Below are 11,290 nucleotides of genomic sequence, written 5' to 3'. Positions count from 1 at the left end.
AAAGAGTGGAATGGGGGCAGATACCTGTGTGCAGGGACAATGAAAATTCCCCCTCTGGGCCCCACAGAGAGGAGGCAAAGAGCTATTCAGGGAGACTGCACCTTCATGGCTGGTGGGCCCCATGGATGACATGGAGAGAAACACTGAGAGAAGTTCGGCTGCCAAAGCTCTTGGTGTGGGTGCAGCTTCTGAGCATGGGGGAGTACTATGGCTGCCTTTCCTGCCTGTCACCACCTCTGGAATTGCACTGATGATCAAGAACCATATTCCTCCTACCGTGAATCCTGAAACTAGCCCTGGGTCCATTCAAGGTTCCCTTCCCACACCAGGCCGGGCTTCAGTTAATAGGTGTGGGACCCAGTCCCTCATTTCAGCCTGGCCCGCTGGTAACTCAAGCTCAGGTTGGGGGTTTCCACAGCCCTGTTTCTTGTAGTCTGAAGCCCCCTGAGAGGAAGGCCTGATAATGGGCAGAGAGTGAAAAAAATCCAACTGGAAGCTGGGGACACTCTAAGTACAAAAGGATGGGCTTCCTGTGAGGACAGAGGTCTGGCCAGGCACTTGGGAAGTTTTTCTCATTAGAAAAAACCCAAGCCTTTGGCCTACTGATTTGTCACCTTGCAGGCCACCAGACAAGTGTACAAATCTCAGAAAGAGAAGCTGAGGCTGCTGAGCTCTGGTCTTGGGTGTGGTTAGGTATGCCTGTGCCTCTTGAGCACGTGTACGCCTGGGCTGGAGGACATGGGCCACAGGGCTGCTCTTCCTCTGGGTTTAGGGGAAGGAATTCTGTAATTCTGTCCCAAATATAAACTGTAACGAGATGCCGCAAAAACTACAAAATAATTGTCTCCATAATCTGTACCAAGCACAGAGTGCCCTCCGAGGCCGCACCTGGGATTCAGGCTGGAACCTCTAACACTGGTTTCTGGGTGCCGGGACAGTACAACTGCATTAGACACATGCAGGGAACATGCAAGTTTCAATGCAAGTTCTGCCCCTCCCAGTGACAGCCAATGGCACGCGGGCCCTGGGAAGCCACATTTTTGTGAGGACACATGGCTCCAACCCCACCTTGACCACCCCTCCAAGAGAGCAGCTGCTGTGAAGGGTGGTCCCGAGGGGTGAGAAACAGACACAAAGCTTGCAGTGTCCAGGTGGAGCAGCAGGCTGCCTCTGCTAAATTCTTCCCTCTGTGCATTAGTCACAGTTAAGACCAGCCTAGCACCATGGTCCCGCTGCTGCCAGGTTAGTTGAGGTGAAGCGGACAGGTGATATGCGGCAGGTTAGCTGCAGCGTGTACCCTTGCGGCCCTAATCGCAGTAAACATTATATTTCTCGCCACAGAGTACCTGGGCAGCAAGCCCAGCACCCTCAGCCCTGTCACTAGCGCAGGCGCAGGTGTGACTTACGCTCGGGGTACCAGGCTTGGCCTTGGGGGTGGCCTTGGCGCGGCTTCGCCGGGTCTGCTCATGGTCCAGCTCAAGCAGCTCCAGCCGCTGGGTCAGCGCCAGCTTCTGCTGGATGGCCATGCGCAGCAGCGAGTTGAGTGTCTTCTTCTCATCCTCAGCAGCTGCCAGCTGCCGCTGCATCTCATCCAACTGTGTGATGTACTCGTCACACCTGCGGGGATGCAAGAGGCGAGAGTGTGGCTGAAGGACCTGGGAGAGCCAGTGGCGTGTGTGATCACGGCTCCCATACTGAGGGCTCCAGAAGGTGAGCAGACCCCATCTGCTCACTGGGCTAGAAACGAAGAGGATGTGCCCCTCTGAGGTTTGGCTTTCTCTGGGAGGGGCTCTCTGAAGCCAGTTTTCACTAAAGGAGGTGGTGGCTGCCCTTCAAGGCCTCCAGGTGGCTCAGGGGCAGCGGGCTGGAGGTGTGACATCACTTGGCTCTCAGGATGTGGGGATAAACCCAAGGGCAGGAATTGGCTTGCTCCCGGAATAGCCCAGGCACACAGTAGGTGCTTAGTAAGTCTAGAACAAACCAGAGCCTGGGAAAAACACATGTGGATGTCATAAACAGCCCTATTTTAGTATCTGCTGAGCTGTAGCACATGCTCCCCACCTAGGTAAGGAGCTGGGAGAGAAAAGCCCATCCTGGGTCTGTCCCTGAGGGAGGGAGTGCGGCCTGGCTGAAGGGGATGGTGGGCACACCCACCCTACACCCCCATCCACCAAGGCCAAGGACCATTAGCAAGTTTTAACCCTGGCCCCGAGGTTTGTGATCTTGGCACCATCTGAGAAGTCAGGCTTTTAAATAAAACAAGTTGAGGAAGCAAGGGTCAACATACTATGTGCTGAGGACTAACTGTGAGATCTTTCCCAAGCACTTTTCCCAGGAGGAAAGAAAGCTTCCAGAGAGGCCTGGAAGCTTCTTTCTTTGTTTTTGCCCCCTCCTCCCACATCGCTGAAATGCAGGGAGTGCCAAGCACCCTGGCACAAGGCAAAGTAGGCCCTGAGCTCAGTTTCAATCCTGTTTAACCTAGAGCCTCAGCCTCCCAACCCTGACTGACACTGGCCAGCAGATGGCACCATGCGTCTCTGAACAGGGAAACACCCAGAAGCAGGCCCCAAAAGCAGCCTCCAGCTCTGCACCTGCCCGGCTTCCTGACCACAGGACTGGCCTAAAGAAAGACGCCGCCCGCCACCCCCACAAACTCTAACTGGTAGGGTCAGAGGGGCAGCACTGGGACCCCGCCCCTGCTGGGAGGGAAACCTTCCTTCTAAATACACAAACTTCCCACCAAGTTCTGGGGGCAAACTCATTTGTTATCACTGGCTTGCCCACTTGCCTGTTTCTCCTTCGAAGCTCATGCCTCCAGCCTGGCCATAAGGACCCACTCTTTTAGCTTTCTGCTTCCAACTTTCTCATCTTAGGTATAAAGTGGAGACAAAACTGGGCCGCCAGGCTGCTGAGAAGCGAAAGGAACAGTAAGCGTTACCTGGTGGCGAACATGGCACGCAGTGAGGAGAAGGTGGCCGCGTCCTCCTTGAGGGCCTTGAGCTCGTTGCGCAGCTTCATCATGGTCTCGGTCACCATGGCCTTCTCGTTCTCGTACTTGCTCTTTAGGTTGGCGAGGGCCACCTCTGCCGTCTAGGGGGTCAGAGATGCAAAAGACGGGCAGGTGAGGGGCGTCAGGAGCGGTCTGCTGCCTCAGTGCCACAGACCAAGGCCCCAGCCAGCCCTCTCAAAGGCCTCAGCCCCTCCCCACAGCACTGAGGTGAGGTTTTCTCACATCTTTCCTTCAGTAGCAGGAACAGCATGGGACAGGAGGCCAGGGAGGGTGAGAAAACCCCGCCCACGTGCCCACCTCTGATGGACCCGAGCGCCATGCACACCTGCTTGTTGGCCTTGAGCACCGTGCGCAGCGTGGTGATCTGCTCCCGCTTGGTGCTGAGCAGCGACTTCAGCTTCAGGATCTCCTCCATGAGTGCCTCCCGGTCCTTGTCCGCAGCTGGGCCCAGCTCCTGTGAGGCCAGGCGCTGCCGTGACAGCTCTGTGGTGCGGTCCACGGCTGCCTGCAGGTGCCTGATCTGGTCACGGATGATGGCGATCAGGTTGTAGATGTTCATGGGCTCCCGGCGTGGGTCACTCAGGGGTGAGGGCAGTGAGGAGCCAGGTGAGGGGCTGCTGTCCCTGGCTCTACCCTCTGCGGCAGGCGTCCCCTTGGGCAGGACAGGTGAGCGACGCCCACGGGCCTCAGGGCTGCAGCTGCCGGCGCCAGCCGGGCCCTCTCGGTAGTAGTCCAGCACCACACGGGTGGGCGTCTCGTTGTTGCACATGCACACGTGGTGGTAGAGGTTGGCCAGCTCCTCACTGAAGGTCACCAGCTCATCCTGGGCCACGCTCAGGCTGCCTTGTGTCTCGCCTGCGACGTCGCTCACCTTCTTCAGCTCCATCTGCAGCCGGGACAGGAGCTCGCGGTCCTGGCGGCTTGCCTTCTCCAACAGGGAGACCTTCTCAGTGAGCGCCTGGCTTTCGGCCTCGTGCCGGCCCTTCTCCTCGGTGTGCTGGGCCTCGCTGGCCTCGTGTGCACTGCGCAGCGCCTTCAGCTGCTCCCGAAGCTCACCAGCCTCTGCCAGGGCCACACGGTACTTGCAAGCCAGGATCTCAGGCCCATTGATGTCCACCTCATAGTAGTCACCATCCTCATGGCTGTCTCGCTCCTTCTCACTGTCCAGGGCCGTCCGCCGCTCCTTGCTGGCCTGCAGGCGCCGCAGAGCACTCAGATTCTCTGTGAGGCGGCTCACCTCCTCGTGCTGCTCTGACAGGGCCCCTCGGGCCTGCTCCAGCTGCTTCTGTGTGTCCTGCAGCGTTGCCAGCAGGCCCACTTTCTCCCGCTCCATCTGCGAAGGCACAGAAAGGGCCCGTCAACAGCCCACAGGAGTACTTGCACTCAGAAGACCCCTGGACAGTCCCAGGAGTGACCCCATCCATGCCATGACCATCACCCTGCTAGCCTCTCTGTGATAAATTCGGGTGGAGGTGTCATGTGTGGGGCTATGATGGCTCTTCCCCCTGCCCAGATGCTTGCGGGGCTTGGTGAGTCCCTCCTCAGGGACATGCAGTGAACCAAGAGGCTGTGGTGCAGACCCTGGGATTCTGTTCAGTCGAGGCAGGAAACCCTGATGTGACGTGTCTACAGGACACAGCATGGGAAACTACACACAGGGACCTCAGAGGGACATAAGAAAACCTCTGGTGGTGCCCAAACTTGTAACCAGAAACCTAATTCTCTGGGCACCTTCCACCTATAATGCTGCAATTCCACTTAGGTTAACAATACAGAATTACCTATGTAAAAGAAATGTAAGTAAAAGAAGGTGCGTAGCATTGAAAAAGTGTCAGGAAAGCGCTGTCCTGGTGACGAGCAGGTCTGGCCAACACCATGGGGGACAGGAGTGGAGGTGGGAATGGTGCACGTGGGCCCAAGGCCCGGGGCTGTGACAAGACCCGGGTGGGGTGGGGCTACCCACCCGCTCACCTGCATTAGCTGCTGCTTAAGCTTCTGGATCTCAGAGATGTTGAGCTCACTGAGGAGGTCAGAAACGAGGCTGGGGGAAGGTGGAGCAAGGCCGTCCTTGGTGGGCGTGGAGGTCTTGTTGTCCAGCGGCAGCTTGGCCAGGCCACCGTGCTCGAAGCCATTGGCCAGGGCTTCGGCATCATCACCGAGCTTAAGGCCGTCCAGGGAGACGTGCAGGTGGCTGGTGTAGAGGGAGTCATTGATGCTCATGTAGTGCGACAGCTCCTTGCGCAGACTGTTCTTCTGCTCCCGCTCTGTCTTCAGCGTCTCCAGCGCCTCCTCCAGCTGCCGCTCCGAGATCTCCTTGAGCCGAATGGCGTCCTCCAGCTGGCTGTTGAGATATTCGGTCTCCTCCTCCAGACGCTTGATCTCATGCTTGAGGCCCTCAAACTCCACCTGTGAAAGAGGTCAACACTCTTCTATGCCTGAGGAACGGGGAAGAAGCACCATTGTGCTGACTACACAGCTGGGAAGACATGGATGCTTAGAGGGTTACAGGCATGAGGTGCACACAGGAAATGGTCAGCCCACGCCTGGGACACACGTGCACGTGGTATGAACAGTGCAGAAGCATGAGACTTGCTCATCACCAGAGATGCCACGGAAATCAGAACACATCCACACTGCCAATTTGTCAGGTGACTTAAAATGTTGCCAAGTGAAAGTGAGGGTTAGGCCAGGGCTGTGGCCCAGAGCCAACCTACCTGTCCCACCTACCCAGCCCAGATACTTGCCTGGTTCTGCCTGAGCACAGACACCTGCTTTTGCAGACTGATGTTCTCCTCCTCCAACTCCGAGTAGTCCTGCAGCAAGCGGGCCTCCCGGAACTTGTACTCCTTGATGTCATCCCGCAGGCGGCCACGCTGAATCTCTACATTTTGGTTGATCTGCCAGGAGGAAGGCAGGTGTGAGCAGCCTGCCCTAGCTGGTCTCACCACCCCTAGGGCAGAAGGAGCTCAGTGCAGCCAGGCCCACCATAGTGGCCATACAGCTGGGACTTGGAATCCCAGGCCTGCTATGGTGCCCGATGTGGCCACGTGGCAAGGAGCTGGGGCCCTGGGCTGTGAGGTATGGCAGTGAACAATGCAGGATCTCAGCCTGCTCTGACCCTTGGTTTCTTCATCTGTAAAATGGGGTTCAAAGTAGTTCCTCGGTCACATGCTGCTGGTAGCATGTACAATGGTGCAGTGCTGTGGAAACAGTCTGCAGCTACTCGAACAGTTCAGCACAGAGTTAACATCTGACCCATCAATGCCCCTCCTCGGCATGCACTCGAGAGAAAGGAAAACACATGTCCACCAAAATCTTATGCACAAATGTTCAGACACTATTCACAATAGCAAAGGTGGAAACAACTCAAATGTCCACCAACTAATGAAATAACATGCTGTAACACAAATAAATCTTGAAAACAACATGAGTAAAAGAAGAGGTGTTAGTGGTCATGTATTGTATTGTATGATTCCACTTACATGAAATGTCCAGAATAGGCAAATCCACAGAGATAGAAAGCAGATGGGTGGTCACTGGGGGGCAAGGAGAAGATGGGATGGAGAGTGACTGCTAATGGGGTTTCTTCTTGGAATGATGTAATATTCTGGAATTGATTTGGGATGGTGCATAAATCTGTAAATATACTAAAATCCACTGACTGTACACTTTAAGTGGGTGAGTTGTAAGGGATATGAATTACCTCAATAAAGTTGTTAAAAAAAGAGTTCCTGCCTCCGAGGTGCCTTTAGGATTCAAATATCATGCACGGAGAGAGGCCAGTGCAGACCTGGCATTAACTGCAATCAAGACTGGTGGGAATTCTCAACTGGCTGCTACTATGTGCCGTGTGCCAGGACCTGGGTCCCTTGGCCCACATTCTGGGGCCATCTTGTATACTGTAGGATGCTTAGCAGCAACCTGAGCCCTGCCTACTGGATGCAGCCCCCACCCCTGTTGTGAACTCTGAAACTGCCTCCAGACACGGCCAGTGTGCCATGGGGGCAGAATCATCCCCTAGACAAACTCCATCTCTCCCCGCATCCCTGTTCCCAATGCTCCAAGCAACTTCCCCCACATGCCTGCAAAGATCTAACACCCCCCCCCCCAGGCCAACACCACCCCACCTGGACCCTCGGCTAGAAGCACCATCACCCACTGGGCCCCACAGCTCACTCTGTCCTCCTCACCCAGCACACTGGCCTCTCTGCTGGTGCTGAGGTTTCTTGTGATCACATCCGTGCATACACTAAGATTCCATATAGGTACACACGGAACAGCAATGTTGGATTGGTAAAATGAAATAGGACTAATAAGAAAAAAAGTTCAAGAAAGCAACAGAGAGGGGAGTGAGTCATTATATGTATCAAGCACTCCTGACAAATGCTCACTACCAAAATCTCCAGTAAATGGACTGATGCAGTCTTCTCAATAAGTGACCCAAGGAGGTACCCAAGAGTCAACACCAGAAAAAACAGACACCAAGTTACTGACTGGAGAAATGCAAGGCCCCCGGAAAGCAAAACTCCTATTAGGCAAAAATAAACAAAATAACAGTGTGAGTCGCAGTGGGAAGAAACATATACTTACTTGCTTCCTAACAAAGTTCTGCATACACCTCGACTCTGTCCATTTCCCTTGTTAACCACCCAACTGACTGTTAAGGTTAATCTTAGTGTCAACTTGTCTAGGTCCTGGCATCCAGATATTTGGTCAAACACCAGTCTAGATGTCGCCATTCAGGTATCTTTTAGATGAGATTAACATTTAAATTAGTAGACCCACTGAGTAAAGCAGATCACGTGCCATAATGTGGGTGGGCCTTATCCAGTCAGTTGAAAAAAAAAAAGACAGCTTTCAGACTCAAGCTGCAACATCAGTTCTTCCCTGGGTCTCCAGCCAGCTGGCACAACCCACAGATTTTGGATCTGCCAGCTCCCACAACTGAGTGAGCCAATTCCTTACAATAAATCTCTCTATATATACACACACACCCCTATTGGTCTGCTTCTCTGGAGAGTCCTCACTAACACAATGACTGCTATACAAGAACCATGCTTGCTGCATCCACCTTGTGTAAGGAAAGCTGGTTGCTCCCCACCTGTTGTGGTTCAGCCCACTCTGGCCTGATGCACCTGCTGAGACCACCTACCCACTCTCAGTATGGGAGGACACAGGAGGTAAGATGGTGAGACAGGGGCAGCGGGCAGGGGCAGCTGTTGGTCACGAACAATGTAAACGGGCTCTATTTAAAATTTAACAACTCCCCTCAATAAAACAAGTGGTCCTGAGGTGGACAGAAAGAAGACAGAAAGAGATAAGACCACGGGCCAGCCTGATTGCCTAGGCCGAAGCCCTCTGCACCCCAGAACCTATGTGCCCAGGCTGCACCAGAAACCTCTGCTGAGCTGAACCCTTGCACAGTCTTCCTGCATAGGAATCGTCTTTGTTTTTTTTATTGAGATATGATTCATATACCATGAAGTTCACCCACTGAAAGTGTACAATTCAGTGGTTATAGCTTATTCAGAGTTGTGCACCATTACCTGTTCTGGAACATTTTCATCACCCTAAAAAGAAACCACACACCAATTAGCAACCACCAATCTGCTTTCAGTCTGTGGATTTGCCTTTTCTTGATGTTCACAGAAACGGACCTGGACAACATGTGGCCTCTCTGTGTGGCTCAGAAAACCTTTCACTGGCGCTGTCTCCATACTGGCACTACATTTGGTGCTCGACCGCCCCGAGGGGCATCCCCCACTCCTTCACTACTGAGTACCAACGGTGCTAGGTGCTGCTCTAGGCTCTGTCTTGTTCACTGAGGCACGTGTATAGTCGCCCACGCACAGCACACACATTGCCAACTGGTGTCAGCTGCTGCTGAGTGAGGCCCTGAGTAAGTGAGGAGGGGTGTTGTACTGAAGTCAGGTCTGGGAGTCTGGAATGCAGCCAGTACCCCATGTTGCAGAAGCCCCATCACGGCACAGCTGGAACTAAGGCACAGGGAGGGAGCACCGCCCTGCACAGGAGTGCTCCAAAGCTGGTCAGTATTTTCCCTCAGAGGAAAGGACAAGATGTTTAGCCAGGAGGCCATAGCCCAAGCCCCAGGAAAGGCCTGTGGCCCCATGTAAGGCCAGGGTGGAGGTGGGAGGGATGCCCCAGCCCCGTCAGAGCTGTGGAGTCTGCACAGGGAGAAGGTGAAGACAGAGGCAGAGACTGGAGCAATGTGAACACAAGGAACACTGAGGGTTGCCGGCACGCAAAAGCTGGAGAGGCTCCACATGGAACACGGTCCTGCCAGCACCTTCATTTCAGATACAGAAAATCTTAGAGAATAAAATTCTGTGGTTTTAAGCCGGTAGTTTGTGGCAATCTATTATGGTGGCCCAAAAAAACAAATATACAAATATAGGTTTAATACCAGGAAAAAGACACTGCTGTAACAAATACCCGAATGTGTGGAAGTGGCCGTGGAAGTGGCCGTGGAGGTGGGGATGGCCAGAAGCTGGAAGAGCTTTGAGGAGGACAGGAAAAGGCCAGACTGCCTTGAGACTATTGGTAGAAATGTAATTGTTTCAGGTGACTCTGGTGAGGCTCAGAGAAGAGTCACAGAGAAATCTTCAGCTGCCTCAGGGAATGCATATACCATCACAAAATAACACTAGAAGAGGTATGAATGTTAGTTAGAAGTGCTCCCAGTAAGGCCTTAGGAGGGAACAAGAAACAGTGGAAAGGCTGTCCTTGCTGTAAAGCGGTAGAAAACCAGACTGAGCTGTATACCAGGGCTGGGTGGAAAGCAGAATTAGTAAGCGAGGAATTTGGATGATTAGCAACCTCTGGGTTGTCTGCCCATGTGACAACTCCATGCCCTGGCTCTGGAGCCAGGTGTCCTTCTGTCCAAGCCTGCCACTCCACGCTGGAGCATGGGGCTGCTGCTCCTGACCCAGTACCCACCACCTCACTTTGTGGCCAAACACCTTGCTTTCTTCCAGCAGCTCCTGGTGGCCCATATGCCACCACAGCAGGAAATAAGCCTTTTCCTGGCTCCTAGCCAGGACAGGGGAGATGACAACCAACATGACTTCTGCTGGGACATCTTTGTCACTTACTCCTGGGCCTGTGCAGGGCCTGACATGTGCAGAGTCCACTAGGAAAGCAAGGCCAGGGTCCAATGGGACAGAAAGACTTTTCCTAGTGGGGGGTCCCACTGGGCAGATGCTGCTGACCCCTCCACAACTCACAGTCCTGCTTCGCCAGGAAGCCCTCACTCCTCCATTCCCAAGGCAAATCCGTGGAAGGCCCTGGCATGTGCAAAGGACCTGACTCTGCCTCCAGCCAGCTGTGGCCGTGCCCAGCTCCTTGGGTCTCTGCTTCTCCATCTGCAAAATGGGGCCCAAGGCCATGTCCCAGGACAGAAGTCGGCAGGGCCCGTCCATTCACAGTGCAGAAGTCAGGACCCACTGACTTTAGACATGCAGCCAAACCTTCTGCACCTTGGTTTCCCAATTTGTGAGATGGGGGAAGTAATTGGATGCCCACAGGGTCACTGAGAGGACAAGTTATGGGGTAGCTGGAACTGTCTCACATGCTGAGCATGTTTGCTACACGTGTCACATGATGGAGGCCACAAGTTCCTCTTGGAGAGTTGGGCATGGGGGATTGAACCCCTAAGCCAGTTATCACAGGGTGGAAGGATGGGGATGGGGGTAGGGGTCAGAGGGCACAGCACAGCTGGCCCATCAGTCACTGAACATGGACGGCAGCAGGACCAGGCACAGGGAGGGAAATGACCTTCTGTGGAAGGGGCATCTCCTATGGTGACTGTGCAAAGCCTCCTCGGCTGGGTCACACCAAGACAGGTACAGGTTGGTGCTTATCAGGGACAGTGCTTGGTGTTGTGTCCTCATGATCCAGGCTCCTCAGCCAGGCCCGAGCCTTGGTGCAAGCCTCCTGTAGGATGGGGGATGGCCATGGAGGAGCTCAGCAGAGCAGCTCAGGCAGAAGCAGCAGGGCCGGGACCAGCAGAAGAGTAACTTGAGTGGGATGGGAGCGGAGTACAGACAGAGCCAGCAATCGTGACCAGGGCTCTAGTCTGCGTAGGCAGTGATGGAGAGCCTGCACTCCAACCAAGAACCTTGCATGGCTCCACAGTGATCCTACATAGCTCCTACAGTGATCAGGGGCACAGGTGGGGCCTCAGGAGAAAGATGAACTGAGGATGTATGGGGGTGGGGAGTAGAAGGCTTCCTCCTGAAGCACTAACAGGAACAGCAGGAA

The 11,290-nt window shown here is 54.2% G+C and overlaps 1 protein-coding gene across 2 annotated transcripts in view; it reads right to left on the bottom strand.

The window, feature by feature from the left end:
• The window catches only part of BICD2 (BICD cargo adaptor 2), a 52,320-nt gene that overhangs the window by 710 nt on the left and 40,320 nt on the right, over positions 1 to 11,290 (bottom strand). Inside the window, exons 3-7 of one of the 2 annotated variants that reach the window (XM_007468166.1) lie at positions 5,755 to 5,907; positions 4,982 to 5,416; positions 3,336 to 4,343; positions 2,939 to 3,090; positions 1,407 to 1,617 (exon numbers count right to left, since the gene is read on the bottom strand). In XM_007468166.1, the coding sequence (XP_007468228.1) occupies positions 1,407 to 1,617; positions 2,939 to 3,090; positions 3,336 to 4,343; positions 4,982 to 5,416; positions 5,755 to 5,907 (1,959 nt within the window). Of the gene's footprint in view, positions 1 to 1,307; positions 1,618 to 2,938; positions 3,091 to 3,335; positions 4,344 to 4,981; positions 5,417 to 5,754; positions 5,908 to 11,290 lie in introns of those variants that run through there. The other variant, XM_007468165.1, reaches the window with a different exon arrangement.

Source organism: Lipotes vexillifer, unplaced genomic scaffold (genome assembly GCF_000442215.2).
Source record: "Lipotes vexillifer unplaced genomic scaffold, Lipotes_vexillifer_v1.1 scaffold466, whole genome shotgun sequence".
Classification (NCBI taxonomy): domain Eukaryota; kingdom Metazoa; phylum Chordata; class Mammalia; order Artiodactyla; family Lipotidae; genus Lipotes; species Lipotes vexillifer.
The sequence above is the reverse complement of the archived record's forward strand: the minus strand, read 5'-3'. Positions and strand labels throughout refer to the sequence as shown.